This window comes from Momordica charantia, assembly GCF_013281855.1.
Source record: "Momordica charantia cultivar OHB3-1 chromosome 9 unlocalized genomic scaffold, Mcharantia_2.0 BLBB01000009.1, whole genome shotgun sequence".
NCBI classification, from domain to species: domain Eukaryota; kingdom Viridiplantae; phylum Streptophyta; class Magnoliopsida; order Cucurbitales; family Cucurbitaceae; genus Momordica; species Momordica charantia.
In genome coordinates this window covers 15,372,671-15,400,449 of record NW_028275167.1, presented here as the reverse complement: position 1 = coordinate 15,400,449, position 27,779 = coordinate 15,372,671, and the positions used below count along the sequence as shown (strand labels likewise).

General features: G+C 38.3%; 1 protein-coding gene and 1 pseudogene across 1 annotated transcript; one reads left to right on the top strand and one right to left on the bottom strand.

The window, feature by feature from the left end:
* Positions 1-38: 38 nt before the first annotated feature.
* On the bottom strand, positions 39-8,531 carry LOC148209059 (uncharacterized; annotated as a pseudogene).
* A 16,114-nt stretch (positions 8,532-24,645) lies between these two features.
* On the top strand, positions 24,646-27,420 carry LOC148209058 (uncharacterized). Its single transcript, XM_088117404.1, has 3 exons — positions 24,646-25,471; positions 25,575-26,101; positions 26,617-27,420. The coding sequence occupies exons 1-3, from the start codon at positions 24,646-24,648 to the stop codon at positions 27,418-27,420; spliced, it is 2,157 nt and encodes a 718-aa protein (XP_087973530.1).
* Positions 27,421-27,779: the final 359 nt, after the last annotated feature.

Below are 27,779 nucleotides of genomic sequence, written 5' to 3'. Positions count from 1 at the left end.
CATTCTTTACCTTTCTCTCTTTCTTGTGCGAGTAATGCTCAGAGTGACTTTTCTTGTGCAGTAATATACAACACTAAAGGTTTTCCAGCTGTAGGGGCCGCCAAGACAGGTGGGCTAAGCAAATATTTTTTTATGCTATCGAAAGCATTTTGACATGCCTGATCCCACTCAAAGGTCACATCTTTCCTCATTAGTCGTTGAAAGGGTTGACATCGACCAGCTAAATTTGAGATGAATCTTCTTATATAGGCCAAACGTCCTTGAAGACTTCTCAACTCACGTAAGTTTCGTGGCTCTGGCATTTTTTGGATGGCATCAATCTTGGATTGGTCAATCTCAATTCCTCGATGCCGTACTACAAAGCCAAGAAACTTCCCTGATGTTACACCAAAAGCGCATTTGAGAGGATTCATTTTCAACTGATATTTCCTTAGGCACTCAAAGACTATTCTCAAGTCCTACAGATGATCTTCGCGTTTTTTCGACTTAACTACAAGATCATCAACATAGCACTCGACATGTTTATGGAGCATGTCATCAAAAATCTTTTGCATAGCACGTTGGTAGGTTGCTCCGGCATTCTTTAATCCAAAAGGCATTACTTTATAACAGTATATCCCTTTTAGAGTTCGAAATGCAGTCATTTCTTCGTCCTCGAGAGCCATCCGAATTTGATTGTATCCTGACGATCCGTCCATGAAAGATAAAGCTTCATGTCCTGTAGTAGCATCAACCATAATCTCAGTGATGGGTAAATGGAAAGTCATCTTTGGGACATGCATTGTTCAGATCACGAAAATCGACGCATACACGAAGTTGGCCGTTCTTCTTTTTCAGCGGAACGATATTGGCTATCCATGTTGGATATTTCACTTCACGGATGAAATCTGCCTCTATTAATTTGTTGACTTCATTTTCGATTTGAGGTATAAGTTCTGGCCAAAATCGTCGTTGTGCTTGCTTTACTGGACAGTACCCTTGCTTGATTGCAAGGTGATGGACTGCTATCTTCGGGTCAAGTCCTGGCATTTCTTTGTAAGACCAAGCAAATATGTCTTTATATGTGGAGAGCAAACTCATACAGTCAATTTCTTCCTCGCTGGAAAGTGAAGCACTTATGAACGTCAGACGTGGCTCTTCTACTGTACCGAGGTTCACTTCTTTAAGTTCATCAACAGTTGATTGACTGCCGTCCTCTAGTGATGATGGTGCCTCTTCAACGTCCTCCTCTAATATTTCATCGTCTAACATTTCGTCAAAGGAGATGTGGCAACAACTAACATCGTTTTCTCCATGCTCTTGATCTTCCTTGGCTGGATTGGTTAAAATGATTAACTGTCGCTTCACTCTTAATGGACCTTTTGTGTTTATAAGAACAGAAAGCTTTCTTTTCATTCGTGAAGGGAGAACTATGAAGTCCGTTATTATTCTTCATTCCATCGAGTTGGCTTGTTTCCAAGGACTCTGACTTAGGCTCATGTTGATTTTCTACTCTTTCGAGGCGGTCGAAAACGGATCTTGACGATTGATCTTTCATTTTTGATGTCGACACACTCAGTCTTTGAAATGCCGAAGGTCGTGTAGGAATATGTCCCAGACGTTGGCTTTCTATTTTCATTGACCCTATGTTCAACCTTTGGTGTACCAAGATACGAACAGTTGGAACCTCAATGCGATTGAAGACTGAAATTCTTTGACTAATGGAATGTTTCTTTTCCTTGGAGTCATCGATCTCTTCAACCGTGATGTGATTGCTATTCTCCACTTTTTCTTTTCCTTTTTTCACTATATACACTGGTTCTGACGGTTTGTAACCAATTCCAACCTTTGATGTAGGTATATTGTAGCCTGACTTCAAAAGTTTCTTCTGTGTTGTAGAAAGTTCCCGCTTGTCATCGAAAATCCTCAAGCTTTTGAACTCAGTGTGAGTTGTGAAGTCGTAGCCTGCTTTTTCCAGAAGTTTGTATGCTTTGGGATCGAAGCCATCCTTCGTTCACTTCACAGAAAGAAACTGTTTCATACTGAGATCTTCAGACTTCTTAATCTCTTGACTTGATATCTTAGTAAGAGGCAGTGTGATATGAACCAAGGAGCTACCTTTGTTATGCCTCATGGACCGATTACAAGATCGAGAGCTAGGAAACTTCAACAAGCTTTGCTACTTCGTGTCCAAGCGTTCTTGAACTCGACAAGAGAAAAAAATGAAGATGTGCAAGAAGTTGGAACTATGCACTTCAATTTGGTGCAAGTTATGCATTTTTAAGTATTTTTAAGGCAAGTCAAAGTCCAGTTGGTCAAGGTCAAAGTCAACTCCATCAAGACAAGTCAAAGTCAACTCATTCAATTCAAAAACCAAGTCAAACAATCACATCCCTCATTATGGACGAGATTGCACTTATTTTGGTTGGCTTTCCATGTTCTTAACCTTTTCATTTGCTTGTCTTTTCATTTCTTGTAAGTTATGTCTTCTCATTTACAAGTCTTTTCATTTCTTGTAAGTTACAAGTCTTTTCATTTGCTTAAGACTTTTCATATGGCTTGCTAGGATGGCTATATATAGCCTTGAGATGTCTTGTTGTAAACACAATTTTAAGTTTAATGAAAAGTGAGTTTTCTCATTAGCTTGGTTGAGAGCTTTATCTCCCATTTCTTGTGCAATTTCTTGAGTCTTTAGAATTTGCATGTTAGGATCATTCAAGCGGTGTTGATCATACCTCTTGTGGAGTGATTCGAATCACGAGTTTAGAAACGAGTTTTCTCTACTCTTGATATTGATCATCAAGGTAATCCGTTCTTAAACTTTTCCTTGGGTTGATTCCATACTTGTTTTCGGGGTTTTTGGGATTGAGTTCTATGGGTCTTGTTCGTTAGCAAGGTTCTTAGATCCAACTCTCAAGGGTTTCTTAACATTTTGGTATCAGAGCTTTAGGCTCAGGATCGGATATATGTTCCTTTGCGTTTCTGTACAATCTATCTTTGAATTTTTTTTGTTTTGTTATGTTCTTTCCATTCCATCAGTCACAAAAAAAAAAGAAAAAAAAATCATATTTGCGTACATCTTTTGATCTTTTAGTCTCCTACGTTTTTCTAGATCTCGTTCTTGTCTAAAACTCTGTCTTCTTTGATATCTTCTAAATCAGTTTTTTTCAAGGTGAAATCATTCAATTTCGTAAATCTGTCAAGAAAAAATTAAAAAAAAAATCGAGATTATGATTTCTTTTGTTCTTATTTTGTTATTTACACCTTCATGTTCGATTTTACTTCAGCATGTTTAATCCCTACTTTGGTTTTTAAAACTAGCCATTAGCTATTTAATATTATGGTTACACTTTCTATTCATTTACTAGTCTTGCATTGAATTCTCATTCTTAATTTTGCCACTTCATTGTTGTTTAATTCCAAACCATCTATATGTTTAACTTTGCTTTCATTTCTTTCTAGCTCCCATTATAATTGTGTCCATTATTCTTTTTTTTATTCACTTGTTTCTTTGTTGTTATTCGGGTTACTCCTAAAATCACGCTCTTGTATGAGTTCTTATGTGCTATCTAAACCGCTTGAAATGCACATTGCTCTTTGACTTTGCTACTCACTTACCAATTTATTTGATGTGTGTAAGAGTGAACTAAGTCGTGAGGGAGAGATTGAAAGGGAGTGATACATTATTTTGAGTGTTGAGTGTTGAGTGTTAAACACGAGTGAACTTCATTAACGAGTGGAATAGTAAGGGAGTGCTTGTGAGGTCAATTTTTCTTTGTTACTTTAACTTTGTTTTGCAGCCATGTTTCACACTGAACGTTCACAGAAATCGAAGTTCCACCATAGTCGAAGACAATATGATAACCACCATGGCGACGATCCATATACGAAGGAATTGGTCGGGATTCGCAAAAACATAAATGACCTCAATGAATTGTGCCAAGAGTTCAAAATGCTATACGAAGACATGAGGAGGCATGCTACAAAATCGGTTAAAAAAGAGAACGATTGTCCTATGCCTCAAGAGGAAAATCATCAACACATTCCAAATGAGGTAGAGAATCAAGATGCCGTTGACGATACGAATGTTGAGACTGTTATGCATGCCCGACAAGAAGATTTTAATATTGATGTTGTTATTTATGATGCTGAAGAAGATGTGCATGTTGAGGTTTTGACGCCTGATGAGTACACAACCATAGAGGAGGTACTTATTGAGAAAGCACTCGAGATTACAAATATTGTGCAACTTGGGGAGAGTAAGAAAAGCACGCAACTGCAAAATGCAGACCTCGGCAATACTCAGAAGCAACATTCACTCATTGCTTCGTTGCCCTTGAAAAATCAAATACCATGGACTCGTGGTCCAGTGTATTGGGGATTTAAACCAGCAATTTGGAAAAAGACTGCAAGGTTTTTCTTCACTACAAGCAATTACAAGTTTATCATACAAATTTATTATCTTATCAACCTGTTTGAACGAGCTCAAGATGCTGAGTACAAGGTTGCATTGCAAGGAGATCCTATAGATTCGAGGACGAATCCTTCTGAAGATGGGGAGGATGATATGAACCAAGGAGCTACCTTTGTTATGCCTCATGGACCGATTACAAGATCGAGAGCTAGGAAACTTCAACAAGCTTTGCTACTTCGTGTCCAAGCGTTCTTGAACTCGACAAGAGAAAAAAATGAAGATGTGCAAGAAGTTGGAACTATGCACTTCAATTTGGTGCAAGTTATGCATTTTTAAGTATTTTTAAGGCAAGTCAAAGTCCAGTTGGTCAAGGTCAAAGTCAACTCCATCAAGACAAGTCAAAGTCAACTCATTCAATTCAAAAACCAAGTCAAACAATCACATCCCTCATTATGGACGAGATTGCACTTATTTTGGTTGGCTTTCCATGTTCTTAACCTTTTCATTTGCTTGTCTTTTCATTTCTTGTAAGTTATGTCTTCTCATTTACAAGTCTTTTCATTTCTTGTAAGTTACAAGTCTTTTCATTTGGATCTAAGAAACCCTTGAGAGTTGGATCTAAGAACCTTGCTAACGAACAAGACCCATAGAACTCAATCCCAAAAACCCCGAAAACAAGTATGGAATCAACCCAAGGAAAAGTTTAAGAACGGATTACCTTGATGATCAATATCAAGAGTAGAGAAAACTCGTTTCTAAACTCGTGATTCGAATCACTCCACAAGAGGTATGATCAACACCGCTTGAATGATCCTAACATGCAAATTCTAAAGACTCAAGAAATTGCACAAGAAATGGGAGATAAAGCTCTCAACCAAGCTAATGAGAAAACTCACTTTTTATTAAACTTAAAATTGTGTTTACAACAAGACATCTCAAGGCTATATATAGCCATCCTAGCAAGCCATATGAAAAGTCTTAAGCAAATGAAAAGACTTGTAACTTACAAGAAATGAAAAGACTTGTAAATGAGAAGACATAACTTACAAGAAATGAAAAGACAAGCAAATGAAAAGGTTAAGAACATGGAAAGCCAACCAAAATAAGTGCAATCTCGTCCATAATGAGGGATGTGATTGTTTGACTTGGTTTTTGAATTGAATGAGTTGACTTTGACTTGTCTTGATGGAGTTGACTTTGACCTTGACCAACTGGACTTTGACTTGCCTTAAAAATACTTAAAAATGCATAACTTGCACCAAATTGAAGTGCATAGTTCCAACTTCTTGCACATCTTCATTTTTTTCTCTTGTCGAGTTCAAGAACGCTTGGACACGAAGTAGCAAAGCTTGTTGAAGTTTCCTAGCTCTCGATCTTGTAATCGGTCCATGAGGCATAACAAAGGTAGCTCCTTGGTTCATATCACAGTGTGAAGTTCCCCTTCAACATTTATACGTCGTTAGACTTCATATTATTTGAGTATTCCATGAATGGCGATTCGCCCTTTTTTCGTCAAGATAGAGGGACATATCGCAAGATGGTAGAATTTTGTGAGGCTTCTTTCTTAAAAGCTTCCGTTTTTAGAGAACTAGCAGATGCTTCATTTGCGATGGCCTTGACAGCATGAACTTCTTTTGTCAGCTCTCCTGTCTTGATCGTTGGCTGTATCGAGCTAGAGTTGTCCTTGTTGTTCTTGGTTAAAGAAGCATCTATTGGCACGTTTTTTCTATTTGATCATTACTCGTATAAAACTTTGCATCTGCGTAGTGCGATTCTGCTTCCGAGAATGGATTAGTGTCAGCCACAACTTTTCTAACTCCATCTTGATAGAATTTGAAGCACTGATGCAACGTCGAAGTTATCACCCCATTCTCATGAATCCAAGGACGTCCTAACAATAATTTGTAAGTAGTCTTGGAGTCTATGATGTGGAAGATGGTAGTGGCTTTAAGGTCTGCAATGATCAACTCCAGCCTAATCATGCCAATCGCTCGTTGTCCACCTTGATTAAAACCTTGGATTACCAATCTGCTTTTCGTGAGCTCTTCCATTGAAATGCCTAACTGCTTCATGGTTGATTTAGGCATTATGTTGTCAACTGAACCATCATCGATAAGAATCCGGCTAACTTTCTGCTCACGAATGTAGCCCGAGACGAATAAAGGCCTATTATGGAGTTTAGACCCTAACAGCAAATCTTCATCTGTAAAGGCGATAGACATACAACATGGGGCACATGTGTTTATGGAGGATTTGGGAGTGCTAGCATCTTTCAGCGCTTCAATGAGAGTATCTTTAGCCGCTTGTGGGAGTGCTAGCAAGTCATTCATGAGATGAACTAGGAGATCCTCTTGTTCCACTACTTCTTCAGGTGCCTCTAGCACGGAGTTATCACCTTCTATCACATGTGTAGCGTGACATGTGACAATTTCATAACCTTCTTCTTGTTCGTTATGAAGGAAGTTCTTTGGGAAGAATTCTTCCAATGTCACCTGCTGGCGAGGTTGGAGACTATCCTTACTCTCCTCCTTTACAGGCCGAAGTTTTCTCATATCTTTCTTTCCCTTCGTCTTTTTTGGCATGTTCTTTCTTTTATAGTTTCGGAACATGCGAGACTCTTTCTGAATGAATCGTTGTTTCTGCTTCTTTCGGCGAGTCACGAAAGTCCATCCTTCCTCTTCATTGACATTAAGCTTGGTCTCATCTTGAAGAGTGGTTCTTGGTATCGCGTGTTGCCACCAAATTGCTACAGGCTCTAGAGTCCCAAATTGGATCAACTTTACTTCTTGGTTGTGGACCGCATAACCATTAGAGTTTACTGCAACATGGTTTGTTTGAGCTACCTCGTCGAGGTCAAGCTCGATCCTCCTCTCTCGAGCTAACTTTAGGATCAACTCTTTCAAGACGAAACATTTTTCCACTGGATGACTAATGACCCGATGGTACTTGCAGTAATTGGGATCATTGGTTCTTCCCATCTCTTCCGGACTTTTGCATTCGGGAAGTTCAATTAGCCGTTTCTCCAGTAGCTGCTTCAACATATCTGGAATATCTGAATCGGGAAAAGGATATACTTTTTCCTGTCTCTCCTTCAAAGTTGGACGCCGCTTCTCGTTTCCAGCCATTTGTCTTCCATCCTTTTTGTCGTTGAAGTTTCTTCCTTTCGTAGAAAACTTAAACGAAGTCATGTTGATGACCATGGATTCTTTCTTAGAACTCTTAGCAATTTTATCAGGGTTTTTTACTTCCTTCTTCTCCTTCTTGAGGTCCGAGACCAGATGATCTTTGTTCCCTCGGCTAGCGATACTTAGTTCCATGTCGTGGGCACGAGTTGCTAGTTCTTCAAACCTTCGGGGTTTTATTCCCTGAAGAATGTAGAGGAGTCCCCAATGCATGCCCTGAGTGCACATTTCTACTGCAGACACTTCAGTCAATCGGTCTTTTCAGTCGAGGCTCAGAGCTCTCCACCTATTGATGTAGTCGACAATAGGTTCATCTTTCCGTTGCTTAGTGCTAGTTAGCTCCATCATGCTAACAGTTCGTCTTGTGCTGTAAAAGCGATTTAGGAATTCTCTTTCCAGTTGCTCCCAGTTGCTGATGGATTCAGGCTCCAAATCTGTGTACCAATCAAAGGCATTTCCTTTCAGCGTCCTGACGAACTGCTTGACCAGTAGATCTCCTCTAGTGCCAGCATTTTCACACGTTTCGACGAAATGAGCAATATGTTGCTTGGGATTACCTTTTCCATCAAATTGCTGGAACTTGGGAGGCTGATATCTGTTGGCAATCTCATATTGTCAATTATCTTGGTGTACGGCTTGGAGTACAGGAGGGAATTTTGAGCCGGTCCGCCATACAGAGCTCTGATCGAATTTGTGATCATATCTTGGAGCTGTTGGACGGACAGTGAAGCAATTGAGACAGAATGTTCTTGTTGTTCTTCTTGCACGGTGTTCTTTCTTTTCTCACTAACTTTTGCAGCAAGATTCTGGCTGGATTCAGCAACGTCTTGAGCTTCGATCTTGTTCATGAGGGAAGCGATCTTGTAATTCTTTTCCTCAACCATCTTCATCAGCATGCAGAGTCTCTTCTCCATATCCGCCATTTTTTCTTCCATGGTGGATGCATCAGCCATCATGACAGAGTACATGACGTTCGGAGTAGATGTCCCCTTGTGATGCGCAAAGGAATGAGCGAATTCACTCTCCGAGCTGGAGTTGAATAGGGCATCCATCATTTCTTTGGCTCGGTTGCGAGTAATTGGGCCCAAGTAAGAGTCGCTTGAAACATCAATCTTGGATGAAGCTTCCTTGAATGTCATCGCTTCTTGGTTGAGAGAAAAAGATGAGAGGTAGAGAGGTCCCACTAGGCGTGCCAATTTGTTCGACGAGAAATTCAGATGAACGAAACTCGACTTTAATGAACTTGATTTATATTTATGTATAAGTGTTACAACTCTACTGTATGATCCTCTGATTAATTCTCTCTGACGTAAGCTCGCTTCGAGGGTTAATGAACTTGTTCTCGAATCAAGGAGGTTGTCACTTTCAGTCTCGAGCGTATTGAAGAATCTTTACAATCTTCGGCTGTGAACTAGATGTTTGATGAAATCTTCGGCTTGCGAATTCTTCAGCTTGCAGCTTGTGAAGTCTTCGGCTTGTAGCTTGTGAAGAGTTCCTTTGCTTGAAGTACAGCTTGGGAGATTTTTAAGTGTTGAGAAGAATTCTTCAATCGATTGCTTGGCGAAGTGACAATTCAATCTTCAAGTCTTCAAGTTAGACTCTAGATTCTTCGCTTGACACCGGATGCTGAAAACTCTTAGTCTGAAATTCTTCTCAATCCTCTGAATGCCTCTGCTCTAGATCCGCTTCGCCCTCTGAACAGTTGTAGATGACTCTGAATGCACCGAATGCTCTGAATCTCCGATGCTTCTGGATCTCTCCTCCCCTTAAATGGGAGGTGACCCCCTCTATTTATACAGCTTGGTGGGTCTTGTATGGGCCATCGGCCTTAATGGGCCATGGGCTTGGGCCCGATCTCTTTAAGGTTTTTTTTTAAACCCAATTAGTTGATTTCATCAGACGACCCTAAGAGAGACACGTGTCACAATTTTGATTTGCCGATTTAAAATTAATTTAGGACACGTGTAATTTTATGATTGGTCCCAAAATATAATTTTAAATTATGATGTGGCATTTAGTAATTTGTCAAAATTTCTCATTCAACAGGTACTGTTTTGGATGGGTACAACGTGTTTGATGGATTTCTTTTTAGGAAAGGTAAGTTGTGCATTCAAAATTGCTCTATTCGTGAATTGCTTGTTAAAGAAGCTCATGGAGGAGGATTAATGGGGCATTTTGGACTAGCAAAAACATGTGACATGCTTTCTGAACATTACTTGTCACATGCTTTCTGAACATGTGACAACCTCATAAAGTTTGTGAGCATTGCATTTCATGTAGGCAAGCTAAATCTAGACTTAAACCGCATGGCTTATATTCTCCTTTGCCCGTTCCAATTGCTCCTTGGTTGGATATATCAATGGACTTTGTCTTAGGTTTACCAAGGACTAGGAAAGGTAGAGATAGTATATTTGTGGTTGTTGATAGATTTAGTAAAATGGCTCATTTCATTCCATGTCACAAAACTGATGATGCTAAATACATTGCGGATTTGTTCTTTAGAGAGATTGTTCGATTGCATGGCATTCCATACAGCATTGTTAGTGATCGGGATGTAAAATTCTTGAGTCATTTTTGGCGTGTCTTATGGGGAAAGTTAGGTACTAAGCTAGTCTATTCTACTACATGTCACCCTCAAACGGATGGTCAAACTGAGGTAGTAAATAGGACATTGATTACTATGCTTAGGGCTGTTATTGATAAAAATATCAAATCTTGGGAGGATTGTTTGCCACTTGTTGAATTTGCTTACAATAGGCTATCCATAGTACTACTAAGTGCACTCCTTTTGAAATTGTTTATGGCTTTAATCCTATAACACCTCTTGATTTGCTACCTTTGCCACCTACTGAATTTGTGAATTTTGATGCTAATTCTAAGGTTGAATATGTTCATAAGCTACACAAGGAGGTCAAGGAGAGGATTCAGAAGCAAAATGCCAATATTGCATCCAGAATTAATAAGGGACGAAGGCATTCAACCCGGGAGATTGGGTGTGGGTGCACTTTCGAAAGGAGAGATTTCCCGTCCAACGACATTCTAAGCTCAATCCTAGAGGAGATGGTCCATTTCAAGTTCTCGAGCGCATCAATGACAATGCTTATAAAATTGATTTACCAGGTGAGTATGGTGTTAGTGCAACCTTTAATGTTTCTGATTTGAGTCCTATTGATGTAGGTGATGGCTATGATTCGAGGACGAATCCTTCTCACGAGAGGGAGGATGATGTGAACCAAGGAAGCACCATTATCATGCCTCAATGACCCATAACGAGATCAAGAGCCAAGAAGCTACAACAAGCTTTAGTTTCTCATGTTCAATACTTGGTGAGCTTGGCTAGGGATGATCAAGAGAGAGATGGAACTTTTCAAGTCAATATCTTCAAAGTAGAGCTTAAGGGAGGCGTTGCATTAAATGAACTTAGTACATCTCAAGCTTAATTTATTGCAAGTCATCCATCAATTAATGGAACTACACTTCAAACTACTTCAAGTGAAGCTTCATTTATAATTGGGAGGTTACAAAGACTTTGAAGGGTAACCAAGACTTCAATTCTCGGATTAAACCTCTTTTTATTATATTTTCAGTTTTAAACATTTCATTTATCTGTTTTAAGTTACATTTTAGCTAGTGGATGTTATGGCCATCATGTAATTGGGAGTTACAACCTTTCAATTGCCTTTAGGTTACTTTTAGAGTTGTTTTGGAGGCTATAAATACCCTAGTTTGTTTCCTTTGAGAGACGGATTTTTGATGTTGAATGAAAGTTGCTATTTAGCTTCAATAGCCTAGAGCTTGTTTTTCTTTGCAATTCATGGGTGTTAGATTTGCATGCTAGAATCATTCAAGTAGCTTTGATCAAGCTATCTTGTGGAGTGGTTCGAATCTTGAGCTTAGAAACAAATTTTCTCTACTCTTGATATTGATCATCAAGGTAAATCCGTTCTAACTTCTTCCTTGGGTTGACATCATCTCGATTTGGGGGATTTAGCATTTGTGATCTAGGGGTTTGCATAACCATAAGGGTTCTTAGATCCAATTGGCTATTGTTTTCTTATCAATGACTAACCCAAAGGAACTAGAACCTGATAAGCGCCAAGGTTGCTCGGGTTTACAAAGCTAGAGGTCCTTCTAGGATCCTTGCAAACATTCACAAAAACGACTAACTTACCGAATGATTCCAACCAAGAGTAAGGTTAGAAGATGAATCACTCTTAGATCGGACTTAGAATCTACGATGGTCACTCCTAGATCCTAAGACGACTCACTCCAGAATTAGCTTGATCGAGACTAATCCAATGAATCGATTTAACATCAAACCTAAAGCAAGATTTGAAAGAAGCAACACCAAAAGTGTTAAGGAACAAAAGTTCTTGAATTTCAATATGTTTTTTTAATCTTCTAGGTTGCATGACGTTGGCAAAGTTATTTCGTCCTCTTCCTCTCCCATTTCTTCTTCCTCCAACTTGTCTTTCTTGTTCAGCAAGGTCAAACGCATCATCTTCTTGTAAGGCTCGTTCTTCTCTTTGTTGTTGCGCTCTCCTTTCTTGTCTATCTTCCATCATCATTTCCATCATTCCTTGAATTGCTTGAAGAATCACCATGTTAGGATCTTGCGGTACTTGTGGTACTCCATCCTGTGCCATTTTGTTAGAAACAATAATAATGATAATAAGGACCTTACCACTCTTCTCACCAAGATTTCACTCAAGGACACTCGTGTTTATCACTCAAGGGTAGGCTTTTGGTACTAGGTCAAAGATGTAAGGGTTGGCTTAAATTTTGGTGCAATCTTGCTTAAAGCTTGATATAACTAATTCAATGATCAACTCTCACAAACTAAGACTACAGAAACTCAATCTCAGGATAAACAACTTGATAATTTAAACAAAACACAACATAATGAAAAGAACCTTTCGTGTGCCTCGGATCTTCGAATGCTTTTTTTTTCTACGGTTTTCTTTCTTTTTGCTACTGTTTTTGTTTCTTTTTGCTACTGTTTTTTCTTTCTTTTGCTTCTGTTTTTTTTTTCCTTTTTTTTTCTTTTGCTTCTAATTTTTTTTTCTTTGCTAATGATCCGAGAGCAAAATACAAGAATTTCAAGACAAGTTATGTCTTGTTACACTTTGTAAGAAACTACTTTCGAAAAAGGAAAATAACAGAAAAATAAAATTAAATAAAGTAAAGATATTTCACCTCTAGAACCGGCCAAAGGATGTCGACCAATTCTCTGATACCAAATGATAAGCGCCAAGGTTGCTCGGGTTTACAAAGCTAGAGGTCCTTCTAGGATCCTTGCAAACATTCACAAAAACGACTAACTTACCGAATGATTCCAACCAAGAGTAAGGTTAGAAGATGAATCACTCTTAGATCGGACTTAGAATCTACGATGGTCACTCCTAGATCCTAAGACGACTCACTCCAGAATTAGCTTGATCGAGACTAATCCAATGAATCGGTTTAACATCAAACCTAAAGCAAGATTTGAAAGAAGCAACACCAAAAGTGTTAAGGAACAAAAGTTCTTGAATTTCAACATGTTGTTTTTAATCTTCCAAAACAAGGTGATTACAAGCCTTTAAATAGGCCAAAGGGTCGTTCAACATGAGGAACACCATAAGTCTTTCAAATCCTATTTAATGCAAATTGTAGAAAATAAGACATGCAAATTAAAACATGATTGCACATCAAACTAGACAACTAAATGTGAGTCCAAAAATGTAAAATTGCTTTAAATTGTCTTGGAAATCACATGTAGGAGGCGCTTTACGTTTGGATGAGATTTGACAAGCTTTGACATCACAAACTCCCAAGAGGTGCAATCTGCAAAGGCACCTGTTCACCAATCTGCACACTTTTTTTGTCCTCCGTGCCATCTCTCAAAATAGACAACTTTTCCCGTGCCATCTTTGCTCCATTCTCTTCTTGACTCATTAAATTAACATTGTAAAGAATTTTTGCCAAAAGTTTTTCAAAATACTACTTAATGCAAATTGTAGAAAATAAGACATGCAAATTAAAACTTGATTGCACATCATTCTAGACACTTAAATGCGGATCAGAAAACGTAGTCATGCTTCAAATGGTCTTATCTATGTGCTGTAGGAGGCGCTTCACATTTGGATATGGTTTGACAATTTTTGACTTCACAAAATCCAAAGAGGTGCAATCTGCAAAGGCACCTGTTCACGAATCTGCACACTTTTTTTGTCCTCCGTGCCATCTCTCAAAATAGACAACTTTTCCCGTGCCATCTTTGCTCCATTCTCTTCTTGACTCATTGAAGTAACATTATGAATAAATTCGGGCTCAAAACTCTTTGTTGGTTCTTGTGTATTAACAAGCTTTTGAAGGTGCAGTGTGAAAGCCTCTTGAATCTTCCTTGCCTTTCTTGTAATAATTGCTCCTTTGATATATGTAATTGGTCACAAATGGATTCGTATCATGGAGTGTCGGGGCCTTGGGTACAAATGGTCAAGGGCCGATACGAATCGAAGAGTAAGACTTGGAGGACTAACATAACATGATGGGCTAGAGTGAGTTGGTTAAGCTAGGGGTCAAAGGGCTCTGTGGCCGAGGTACGGTCACGGTGAGACTTCGAACTTGGGAACGAGTGATGCATATTGATTTTCCGTTTCTTTTCTTATGAAAGCTGATTATGGTTTGTATTTCTGTGCTGTTATTGCAATGTCGAGCATGTTGTGTGTTTTTAGTTAGTGAGGGCTACTTACGGAGTATTTTACATACTCACCCCCCTCTGCAATTATGGTTTTCAGGTGTAGACCGAGTCATTGGCAGCGGTGGTGACGAGAAGGAGGCTTGACCGAGGAAGGACCATTTAGGCTACGTTAACCTTACCTAGGATCATTGAATTGTAGATTGAATGTTGTGACGTTGGGATTTATTGTTAGTAGTGGATTAGTTATTATTGTTTCTGACGCGCTAAAGAATTTTGTTCCTTTCCATTGAACCTATGTTGTCAATTGTTTGGATTTCCCGTTTATCCTAGATTTGTTGGTCGAATAGCATTTACTTGTGTTTCTTTTGTTGATTAGCCCACGGAGGGCAAATTTTTTTTCGGTATAAGGTTGAATTGAAATATGGGTCCTCCCTGTGGTTTATCTTCTATTTTTTTTGGCTTATGCATTCCTTCGAGGGGGGGTTTGAATTGGGAGTTTGTTAAGGTTACCTCGGGAGTGTCTTGAAATTCGGGGGCGTCACACTATGGATACGACCCACTTTGTAATAGTTACAAATGACTTGATCCAGATCGTTCGTGTGGGGACATGTAAGTGGATGTATCCTAGATAGTGAGTTTGTATAAGATTAGACCCCGAAATAATTAATCTTTAGCTGTAACACCGTTAGCTAATAGATTATTATTTCATAGGAAGACCAGGTAACTCAATCTCAATCCTGAGTGAGTTATGGACTCCTGCCTATAAGGATCGCCTTTGACTTCTATGAGTGAGAGTGGCCCGAGTGGCCCGAGTCGCCGACTAAATATTCCTACCAGTTTGGGGATGAGATCAAGTAGGGAGTTGGGAACATAACTACACAAGATGAAATTCACTCCTTCCCGACTTTAAGGTATGTAGATGAGTGTTTTTTTAAGTGCTGACTTCGAGACTTGAACAAGGGGCCCCACCCTCTCACTGGCCCGAGAGGGACTTCTGTTTAATGGTCGGACCATAAACAGGTTGTTCATTAGAGAATAAATAATACTTAAGGTGAAAGAGGTAACTTAGGTGTAAGACGGTAATTTGACCCAACTGAAGTTACGAACACTCATGAAGGATTGACTCACCGTTAATGATCAATATCCATGGACGCAAAATATTCTACAATGCGAAGAGTGCAACTGTGGCTCTTTAGTGGAGCGACTCACTGTAAGGACTGTTTGGTCTTTTTGTGAAAAGAAAGGAAGAGAAATTTGGAATTATTGAAGTTTAAAGTTTAGAGGGCATAATGGTCTTTTAGATTAAAGAGAAGGGAAAAAAAATTGGTTTGGGTTTTGAGGGCATGTGTGTCCTTGTGGACATGTGGCTTAAGGGAAAAAAATTAAAAGAAAAAGAAAAGAAGAAAGAATGAAAAGAAAGAAAACGTACAGAGAAAAGAGAGAGGAAAAATAAAATCCTTCTTTTAGGTTTTTTTTTTTTGGTTTTCTTGAAACAGAGGGGAAAGAGGAAGAAATTGAAGAAGGAGAAGCTTTCTGATTTTGATCAAAAATTTAGAATTGGTAAGTTACTAGAGATCAGATAGGAAGAATCCATGGAAATATGAAGTCTTTTAAGATTTGTATTTATGGATTTTATGAAATAAGTGTCTTTGTCAGTTTGAGTTTTATCGGTATTCAAAGAACGGGAAAAACTCTTATTATTCTTAGCTGAGAAGGAAGGATGAATTTACGGGGTTCAATTTTATAGAGGATGTACGATTTGGTTGGATTTTATGGTAGAAACTTTATGAGAAAACGTTGGTTTTGTAATGGTGGATTTAGAGGTGAGAAAATGAGGAGGGATTAAGTAAAATATGGAAGAAGGAAGAAGAAGACGAAAAATTAACAAAAAAATTGGGGGAAACTGGTGCTTAGCTCTCGATTGAAAGGGATGAAAATAAATTAAGAGTTTACTTTGTGGGTTTCTTGAGGCTTAGTTGGGAAACATTAAAGGTTTCGAAAGAATAAGATGAAGATGGAGAATAATGGAAGAGAGAGAAAGATAATTTGGATAAAAATAGATAAGACAAAATAGGAAAAAAATGGTGTAATCAGGTGGTGTTGGGAAGGAAGAGAAATTGAGTAGGTAATGGTGGGATCCACTTGTAAGATAGAAGAGATAGAAGAAGTGATGGTTTTAAATGAGGAGAGAGAATGAGGTTGTGAATTTGGATAATTGGTTTTGTTTGAACATATTGTGATTAATGTTTAAATTAAGTTTCTGTTAGAATTAAGTGAGTTAAATTTGGTATTGAATCGATAGTTCAAGTCATACAGAAGTTGGAGCTGCGACGACCGAGTTTAAAGGATTCGTGAGTGATTATTTTATTAAACGTTTCATTATCTAGTATTATAGAATTTCGAGAAATTATATATATTATGTATGATTTAGCATTTTTACTGAGAATGAAAGAAAATGTGTTAGAAAGAATTATTTTAGAAACGTTCATAAGAATTTAGAAATCCTTTATGATTTTAAAGAAATGTTTGAAGCTTATGAAATGTATTTAGAAAGAGATTTCAGAAAATGATTTTATAATTTCATGAAATGTTCTTTGAAAAAAATATTTGAGAATTGATTCGAGAAAGTTAGAAAAGTTCTGAGAAATAAGAAGAAAAGAATTTTAGAACAGTTTTTGGAATTGAGAATAGTTTTCAAATCACCATAGTATTGTATCTAGGTGATTACCCGATTCGTGGGAGTTGGCCATGCGCTAATAGCCTTAACTTTCTCACTATCCACCTCAACTCCTCGACTAGACACAATGAAACCAAGAAAATTAACCCTTTCCATGCAAAAATTACATTTCTTTAGGTTAGCATACAATTTCTCGTTTCTAAGTGTAGTCAAAACAGCACGCACATGCATTACATGATCTTCCAAAGACTTCGAATACACAAGTATATCATCAAAATAAACAACCACAAATTTTCCCAAATATTCACGCAATACATGGTTCATCAACCTCATGAAAGTACTAGGAGCATTAGTTAAACCAAAAGGCATAACAAGCCACTCATACAATCCATATTTGGTCTTAAATGCAGTTTTCCATTCATCTCCAACATTCATACGAATTTGATGATACCCAGATTTCAAATCAATCTTAGTAAAGAGACTACAGCCATGCAATTCATCTAACATATCATCTAACCTAGGAATAGGATGACGATATTTAACAGTGATCTTATTAATGGCCCTACAGTCTACACACATTCTCCAAGTTCCATCTTTTTTAGGCACTAAAATAACAGGCACACTACAAGGACTAAGGCTTTCGCGTACATACCCATGAGCTAACAATTCATCCACTTGCCTTTGAATTTCTTTGGCTTCAGTAGGATTAGTCCTATAAGCTGGTCGGTTAGGTATGGTAGCACCTGGAATGAAGTCAATCTTATGCTCGATGCCACGAAGTGGTGGCAATTCCTTGGGCATCTCCTCGGGAAACAAGTCCTCAAATTCCTGTAAAAGAGACAAAAATACTAGGCAAGGAGGTGTTAAGCTCGTTAGTAAGAAAACAAGACCCTTTGTACAAAAGTACAAGAACAGTCCGTTTCGCCATTAAAACATTCCTAACCTCACTTGAACTAGCATACAAGCTCACCGTTTTGGCTTTTCTCTCATTTTTCCCGCTAGGCTGATTGCTACTCCCTTGCTTTTCACTCAAACTCTTTTTTTCTCTCAACTCATTTTCTTTTGTTTCCTTTTCACTTTTTGCTTTTGCATCAGCCTCTTGCCTCTTCTTTTCAAGTTTGCATTGATCAACATGCACATCTTTTGGTGACAAAGGTACAAGAGTAGTTTTTCTTCCATGATGAGTAAAAGAATAGCGATTGGCATACCCATCATACATTACCCGACGGTCAAATTGCCAAGGTCTACCCAACAATATATCCCCGGCATGCATAGGTACAACATCACACAAAACATCATCAACATATTTTCCAATAGCAAAAGAAACAAGAGCTTGTCTACTCACCTTTACCTCCCCACAATCACTCAACCATTGAAGTTTATATGGTCTAGGATGTGGTTTTGTCTCTAAGTTAAGCCTCTTGACCAGAATAGAACTTACAACGTTGGTACAACTACCACTATCAATAATCACACTACAAGGCACAGTTTGGACAAGACACCTAGTGTGAAATAAGTTCTCTCGTTGGTCTAGGCCATCCTCCTTAATTTGAGTACTGAGAGCTCTCCTAGTGACTAAGGACATATGTGTAGGGTCCTCTTCACTATACTCCTCACTCTCACATTCACCATTGTCGTCCTCTTCTACCTCATCTTCCTTCTCATCTTCTGTTACAAACTCTCCTTCTCTAATTATCATAGTTCTTCTATTAGGGCAGTCTCGACTGTAATGTCCCACTCCTTGACATTTCCAACATTTAATATCCCGATTTCTCACATTAGGTTCATCAACTTTCTCTTTCCCCTTCTTGGAACTCTCTCCTTTCTCAAACTTTTCTTTTGGTTTCTCATATGCCTCTCGATTTCTAAGTTTAGAATCAGCACTCTTACTATCCGTTTTCCATGTAGAAGATGAATGGGAAAAGGGCTTAGTAGAATACCTTTGAGATCGCCTTTGGAGCTGCTTCTCAATTTTGATGGCAAGGTGCAACATCTCTTCGATGTTAAAGTAAGGTTGTAGATCAACCTTATCCGCAATCTCCTTGTTTAAGCCATTAAGAAACCGTGCCATGAGATTCTCCATGTCCTCTTCAAGATCCAGCCGATTCATCAACGTATCCATCTCCTTGTAATAGTCCTCCACAGACTTACTACCTTGTCTCAACACTTGGAGCTTTTGCGCTGTGTCCCTGTGGAAATGTCTAGGAACAAATCGCCTCCTCAACAACTCCTTGAACTCATACCATGAATCGATTGGCGCTTCAAGGTTTCGTCTCCTAATTGACATTAATTTGTCCCACCATGTTACTGCATAATCTTTGAATTGAGCAAGACATAGTCGTACCTTCTTTTCTTCACTGAAATTATGGCAATCAAACACGAACTCCACTTCTTTCTCCCATTGAATGTACGCTTCCGGATCAGTCTTACCATAGAACTTCGGAAGTTTTAATTTGATGTTTCCCAAGTTTCGATCAACTTGAGCATTCGCTTGTGGGGCTCTTTGGAAATTATGATAGCCTCTTCCCCGGCCTCTCCCTCGATCTAAGCCACGACCAACGTGTCTATCACCCCCTCTTGGAGCCGCTAAAACTGTAGCCTGATCGTCCTCCCAATGATCGGATCCATCACCTTCATACTCATCCTCATCCATAACACGTGGTGGTGGAGGTGGTGGAACTCTCTCCTGAGCTTGGTTTTGAGTCTCCAACCTTCCTATCCGTTCTGTCAATGCCTCCATGCTACGAATCATTCGTTCAACAGTTCCTTCTAGCGCCTCTCTCCTCCGGGCATCAGAAATATTGCCTTCATCTCCAAGATTAGCCATGCTGTAAAAACAAAATAAAGTGACAAGAAATGGACCTCACAAGCACTCCCTCACTAATTCACTCGTTAGTGAAGTTCACTCGTGTTTAACCCTCAACACTCAAAATAATGTATCGCTCCCTTACAACCTCTCCCTCACAACTTAGTACACTCTTATGCACTTCAAACAAATCGGTAAGTGAGTCTAGCAAAGTTAAAAGCTATGTGCATTTCAAGTGGTTTAGACAGCACATAAGAACTCAAACAAGAGTGTGATTTTGGGAGTAACCCGAATAACAACAAAGAAACAAGTTAAGAAAAAAAAATAATGGACAGAATTATAATGGAAGCTAGAAAGAAATGAAAGTAGAGTTAAAGATAAAGATGGTTGGGAATTAAGCAACAAGGAAGTAGCATGAGATTTCAATGCAAGGCTACCCAAATAAGTAATGACAAATGGGGTCTTCTATGCTTTTTTCTTCTTTCTTTCTTTTTTTTTTTCCAGTTATGGATCAGCAAAAGCACAATAATGCTAACAATAAATGCTTTCACGTTCAGTTTTTTTTTTTTTTTTTTATAAATCAATCAGCAAAGTGCACAAATTTCACCACTAAGAAAGTCGAATCATAAGACTTCAAAGAAGACAGATTTGTAGATAAGATCCAGATCTATAATAATGCAGCAGACGAAAATTGGAAAAGATGAATGAAATTGATACTTTTTTTTTTGTAATTTTTTGACAAAATGCATATGCTTAGATATAATAAAACATAAGCAAGGAACACAGAATTCAAAGAGATAAATGCAAGGAAACATATATCCGATCAAAGAGCCTAATGCTCTGATACCAAAATGTTAAGAAACCCTTGAGAGTTGGATCTAAGAACCTTGCTAACGAACAAGACCCATAGAACTCAATCCCAAAAACCCCGAAAACAAGTATGGAATCAACCCAAGGAAAAGTTTTAGAACGGATTACCTTGATGATCAATATCAAGAGTAGAGAAAACTTGTTTCTAAACTCGTGATTCGAATCACTCCACAAGAGGTATGATCAACACCGCTTGAATGATCCTAACATGCAAATTCTAAAGACACAAGAAATTGCACAAGAAATGGGAGATAAATCTCTCAACCAAGCTAATGAGAAAACTCACTTTTCATTCAACTTCAAAATTGTGTTACAACAAGACATCTCAAGGCTATATATAGCCATCCTAGCAAGCCATATGAAAAGTCTTAAGCAAATGAAAAGACTTGTAACTTACAAGAAATGAAAAGACTTGTAACTTACAAGAAATGAAAAGACTTGTAACTTACAAGAAATGAAAAGACATAACTTACGAGAAATGAAAAGACAAGCAAATGAAAAGGTTAAGAACATGGAAAGCCAACCAAAATAATTGCAATCCCGTCCATAATGAGGGATGTGAGTGTTTGACTTGGTTTTTGAATTGAATGAGTTGACTTTGACTTGTCTTGATGGAGTTGACTTTGACCTTGACCAAGTGGACTTTAACTTGCCATAAAAACACTTAAAAATGCATAACTTGCACCAAATTGAAGTGCATAGTTCTAACTTCTTGCACATCTTCCTTTATTTCTCTTGTCGAGTTCAAGAACGCTTGGACATGAAGTAGCAAAGCTTGTTGAAGTTTCCTAGCTCTCGATCTTGTAATCGGTCCATGAGGCATAACAACAGTAGCTCCTTGGTTCATATCATGGAGAGTTTCCTCGTAATATGTTTCAAAACAATGATTTAAATGAGATATTGGGACGTGGTAGAATCTCTTCGTAATATGTACCTATTTAGTAGGGGGAAACAAAAGATCCTATAGCCTACCATATCTAATTTATTTTTATAATAAATAAATAATAAAAGAATATATTAATAATATATAATATAAATATTAATAAATATTGGATCGGGCTTTTGGGCCGGCCCTACGGGCCAATCCAAATACGGCTCAAGCGGGCCAGCCCAAATTAAAAAATGAATATCCATATCCAATCCAATTAATAAAAGGGTTGGATTGGGTCGGGCCGGTCAAACGTTGACCTTGGATCGACCTTGGATCGAGCTTGGGCTGGGCCTGGGCCAGACTTTAGGCCTCGGGCCCGATGATGAGGCTGATTAGAAGATATAATCTAAGGTCTAACTAATTTTAAACCCCTTTAAAATTAATCAACTTAGACCATATGTTTGCATGCAATTCTTTATTATAGATTTTAATTTCTTTCTACCACAATTTATAACTCTTATAAACTTTAAGAAATTAAAACTATAATAATGCATTGTAAGCATACATTAATATAACATTTATATTAACCAAAGTAATGTCATGCTCAATGCAACTTTATTTTCATCTAATTAATACAACACTTATATTAATTATGAAAATAAAACATGCATTCATATATTATAACATTTATAACTATATGATGCATGACCATACATACAACTATATATCAAACATACATATTATGCATGTAACCTATGGTGGGATTTTAAAACTATATGGCATACCATATGCAATATGATTTTAATTAAAATATACATTCATAATGCATAAAATAATTAAATAGCAAAGTTGGAACGGTTTTTGGCACCCTAAGAAAGCAAAATAATAAAAAAAATACGGAAACGACTACAACCGCCCTCGAACCGCGAACCGAAGCCACGGAAACGCGCCAAGAAACACCCGGGACAGCGCCTTCGGTGCCTAAGGACAGCGCTGCGGCGCCCAGACATGGCGCCATGGCTTTGCATAGCGCCGCGGCGCTACAGTGCAGCGCTGTGGTGCTGTGTGCTTTCCCTGCAGCGCCGTGGCGCTACGCTGTCTGCGCAATCTGCTTTGTCTTCTTCGCTATTTTCAGCAATTTTTCGCCAAATCTGACGCCACGAACGACTTTCGAGCGACCCGAACTTACAGAAACAATATAGAAACACAATGCCCAAAGCACCGGGCGCTTACATGATCAAATCAAGACTTAAATCACAATCTACATGCCAGAAACCGGAAATTTTCCAACCCGCAAACCCATATTTCGAAAATATGAAAACACCCACCATAAAAACCGATTTCGCTCCCAAAAATCAGAAAAACAACCTTGCTCTGATACCAATTGAAGAGATGTAAATCCCGGAGCGGAAGCAGACCGTTATTCGTGACATTTGGGAAACAAAATCACAAAGTGCAAGAAGAAAAACATAGGGGAAAACCATTACCTTTGAAGAACTTTTCTTCAATGGTTTCCACCCGAACACCACCACCGAGTCTTCCTTAGTATCCTCTTGGGTTTCGAGAACACGCTTGTGGGAGCGTTTCGTTTTGAAGAATAAGGGATTTTGAGAGAGATTGATAAGAATCATGGTGTTCCGCACGTCTCCACTGGACCTATTACACGAGCCAAGGCTAAGAAGCTTCAACAAGCATTCCTTATTCACGTACAAAATTGAATAGGCTCAGTTCAACCTTTATTTCAGATGCTGCAAAATAATCCAAGAGAGGACGATGTTGTGAAGGTCAACGTTTGCAAGATTGACGTTGTGCCAACATTTTAAAGATTCAATTGTTGTTTCTAAGTCATCAAATTTTGCTTGTAATTTTTGAGTTTTTGGTCTTCCAAATTATGGTTTCAACTTTAAAGTTCAATTCTAAGAGGTTATTAAGTAGACCAATTGTGGTCATTACTACTTATGGGAAGTGAAGGGTTGGGGGTTTCAATCATATAATGGCTATAAAAAGCCCCATCCAAGCTATGTAAAAGGCAGATTTTAGCTGAATGAAATTTGATCTCTCAAGAAACATTTTCTTTAGAAATCCCATTGCCATTTCTAAGGTTTCTTGCAATTCTTGTGATAGATTGCATTTTGAGTCATTCAATCCAGCCTTGATCAAGTTTGATTGTGGAATGACTCATTCTAGAACAAGATCTCAATTCTTGCTTCTAGATCTTTGATCATAGAGGTAATCAATTTCTAGCCTTTCTCTTGGTTGATTCTAACTTGTTTAAGGAGGTGTTAATTTCTTTGATTCAAGGGTTCTTGCTCAACAAAGCTTGGATCATTGGGCTGAGAATTAGGATTGCCTTATCATTTGGTATCAGAGCATAGGTTGCATCTTTGTTGTCTACTCTAGAATTGATTCTATCTTTCATTTCAATTGTTCAGTGTTGATTTCTTGAAAAAAAAAATCCAGAAGTTGTTCAAGTAGTGTTCTTGAGTTGTTCATTCATATTTCTCTTTAATCCGATTCAAATTGCACGAAACTTTGTTGTTCATTGATAGTTATAATCAAATGTTGTTGTGACTGTCCAAATTTGTAACTGCAGCATTTAATGATTGTAATGCCTATTGAAACTCCTTGATAACGTTCGAATTTAATTGTTTCTTCTGAACTGAAACGTTAGATCTGAATGTTACCTTTCAAAGTTAAGAAGACCATTTAGTCAAAATCATAAAGTAATATATTCGTTTTTGGAATTCCGTCTCTGTGTGCAATTTTAACGGAAAAATCCTGCTTTGCTTCTATACTTTATTCTTTTCAGAATTGAAGGAATTTGTCATTCAAATTTATTCTCTTTGCTTCATAAAGACTAATTCTATCATATTTAGGGCTGTCTCTTTATTTGTGTGGCACATATCTCTGAATTTCGTAGAAGGCATCCTATCGTTGTTTTCTTTGTTCTAGTTGAGATTTCATAATTATCTTGTCTTGGCTGTTTTGTAATGTTCACTATTACAAGAATTGCTTGGACCACAAGTTAGCCTACCCAATATCAACATTTAGTCTCTTTCCCAAATAGCCTACCTTTGTGTGTGATAGACACGAGTGTTCCGAGTGAAAATCAGTGAGTTGAGTGTGTGAGGTCCTAAACATATTTAACTACTGTTTGTAACGTCATGAATCCAGATGGGGGAAATGGAGCGGATATTAGTGAAGCTAGGTGGAGAGAAGCACAAACCGGGGCCATTACTCGTTTAAACCAAGTAATTAGTACCTTGGCAGACCGGATGGAGCGAATTGAAGTAGCTTTAGGAAATCATCAAGGAAGGGAAGTTAATGAAGGAGTTGAAAATGAAGAAGAAGATGACAATGTAACCCTTTTAGCCGGGCACAATCCGAGGGAAGTAAGAGGTGCAGGCCGGGGGAGAGGAAGGGGAAGAAGAGTGGGAAGAGAAATGTTACCACTAAGAAGGGTTGATAGGGAGTACCAATATGAAAGGGAAGAGAGAGGGGCCGGGGGAGTGAAGCTTAAAATTCCATCCTTTCATGGGAGATCAGATCCGGAGGAGTATTTGCAATATGAAAGCAAAATCGAGCATGTATTTGATTGCAACAATTTTAGTGAGGAAAGAAAGTTGAAACTTGCAGTGGCTGAATTTTGTAATTATGCCAATATTTGGTGGACATCTTTGAAATCAAAATGGAGGAGAAACTATGAAGAACCAATTGAAACTTGGGAGGAATTAAAGGCCTTAATGAGGAAGAGGTACATTCCTAAGCATTATTCTCGAGAACTCAAGCAAAAACTCTATGCGTTGCAACAAGGATCCAAAAGTGTGGAAGACTATTACAAAGAAATGGAGGCCCTTATGAAGAGAGCTGGAATTGATGAAGATGCGGAGGATACAATGGCTAGGTTCCTTGGGGGGTTGAATCGACCGTTGGCTCATCAAGTGGATAGACAAACTTATTTTGATATGAAAGAGTTTGTTACACCTTGCTGTCAAAATTGAAGGCCAATTAGAATGGGAGAAGGAGAACTCCAAGAGGTATACTTCTTCTAAGTCAACTTCTTTTTCTACTAATACTTGGAAAAAGAATGCAGATTTCAAACCTAGAGGAAAGTATGAGCTTGATAAAAAGGACAAGCCTGAGAGCTCCAAGGGCAAGGAAAAAGTGGAGGGATCTAAAGAGCTTCGAGAGAGAAACAGGGACATCAAATGTTGGAAATGTCAAGGGATTTGTCATATTAGCCGTGATTGTCCAAACAAGAGAGTCATGATCATTAAGAATGGAGAAGTTGTTACGAATGGTGAAGAAAGTGACCAAGATGAGCTAATTGAAGAAAAGCTCCAGGAGGATGAGGAGGAATTGGAAGATGGGAGTCATTTGGCACTTGTTACAAGGAGACTTCTTAACACTCAAGTTAAGGGGGATGATGTTAATGACCAAAGAGACAACCTATTCCACACACGGTTTTTAGTTAATGGGACTCCTTGTAGTCTTGTTATCGACAGTGGAAGTTGCACCAATGTAGTAAGTACATTCTTGGTCAAAAGGCTGCAAATTCCAACTCAACACCATCCTAAACCTTACAAGCTTCAGTGGCTCAACGATAGTGGAACAATGAAGGTTGTTTCTCAAGCTTAATTTCTTTTACCTTAGGAAAGTATACAGATGATATTTTATGTGATGTATTACCTATGCATGCCGGTGACATCTTGCTTGGCCGACCTTGGCAATTTGATAGGAAGGTCATCTATGATGGTTATTTGAATAGGTACTCTTTTACAAAAGATGGTAAAAAAACAACTCTTGTACCTTTGCGTTCGGAAGATGTATTTGCTGATCAATTAAAGTTGGAGAAGAAAAGAAAAGAGTTTGAAGAAAAATAATTGAAAGAAAAGAATGAGATGGGTGAAAAAATAGAGGAAAATGAGAGAGAAAGAAATAGTGGAGAAAAGAGCGAAAAAAGAGATGAAATTGATAGAAAAGAAAAGAAAGTCAGTTGTTTGGCTAGAGTGGGAGAGGTGAGAAGAGCAATGTTTTCCCAAAAGCCCATATTTGTACTTATGTACAAAGAAGGGTATTTGGCTTCTAACGATAACCTTTTGCCTTTGCCGAGTTTGTTTCAACCTCTTTTGCAGGAATTTGAGGACATGTTCCAAGAAGATATACCTAAAGGGTTACCTCCAATTAGAGGTATTGAACATCAAATAGACTTCATACCGGGGGCTACCATTCCAAATAGACCAGCTTATAGAGCAAATCCAACTGAGACAAAGGAAATTCAAAGGCAAGTGGAGGAGCTCATGGAGAAAGGCTATGTTCGCGAAAGTTTGAGTCCATGTTCAGCACCGGTCATATTGGTGCCAAAGAAGGATGGAACTTGGCATATGTGTGTGGACTGCAGAGCCATCAATAAAATCACTGTAAAGTATCGTCATCCTATTCTTAGGCTAGATGATATGCTTGATGAATTGCATGGTTCTTGTCTATTTACAAAGATTGATTTGAAATCTGGATATCATCAAATTAGGATGCATGTAGGAGATGAATGGAAAACAACTTTCAAAACTAAAGCTCCTAGTACATTTATGCGCTTAATGAATCATGTTTTGAGAGAATACTTGGGGAAGTCTGTTGTTGTGTATTTTGATGATATTTTGATTTATTCAAAGAATTTGCTTGAGCATGTAGAGCATGTTAGATCCGTTTTGATTACACTTAGAAAAGAGAGGCTTTATGCTAATTTTAATAAGTGTTGCTTTTGCATGGAAAAGGTTAACTTTCTTGGCTTCATAGTTGGTAAAAATGGAGTTGAAGTTGATGAAGAGAAAGTTAAGGCAATTAGGGATTGGCCAACACCAAAAAATGTCAGTGAGGTTCGGAGTTTTCATGGTCTAGCTAGCTTCTATAGAAGGTTTATAAAGGACTGCACCATTGAATGACTTAGTGAAAAAGAATGTTGTTCTTGAATGGGGGAAATGCAAGAGAGAGCTCTCAATGAACTTAAGGGAAAATTAACCAATGCACCATTACTTGTCTTGCCTAACTTTGATAAAACTTTAGAAATCGAGTGTGATGCAAGTGGTTTGGGCATAGGTGCTGTTTTGATTGAAGATGGAAAGCCCTTAATGTATTTTAGTGAAAAACTAAATGGGGCTTCGTTGAACTATCCTACCTATGATAAAGAATTGTTTGCTTTAGTTCGTACATTGCAGGTATGGCAACACTACCTGTGGCCGAGAGAATTTGTGATCCACACCGATCATGAAAGCTTGAAGCATCTTAAAGGTCAAAGCAAGCT

Coding starts and splice junctions, on each gene's coding strand:
- LOC148209058 (XM_088117404.1), top strand. CDS start 24,646: ATGAATCCAGATGGGGGAAATGGAGCGGATATTAGTGAAGCTAGGTGG. Junction 25,472..25,574: donor AGAGTTTGTTACACCTTGCT/GTCAAAATTGAA, acceptor AAAAGAATGCAG/ATTTCAAACCTAGAGGAAAG. Junction 26,102..26,616: donor ACGATAGTGGAACAATGAAG/GTTGTTTCTCAA, acceptor CCTCTTTTGCAG/GAATTTGAGGACATGTTCCA.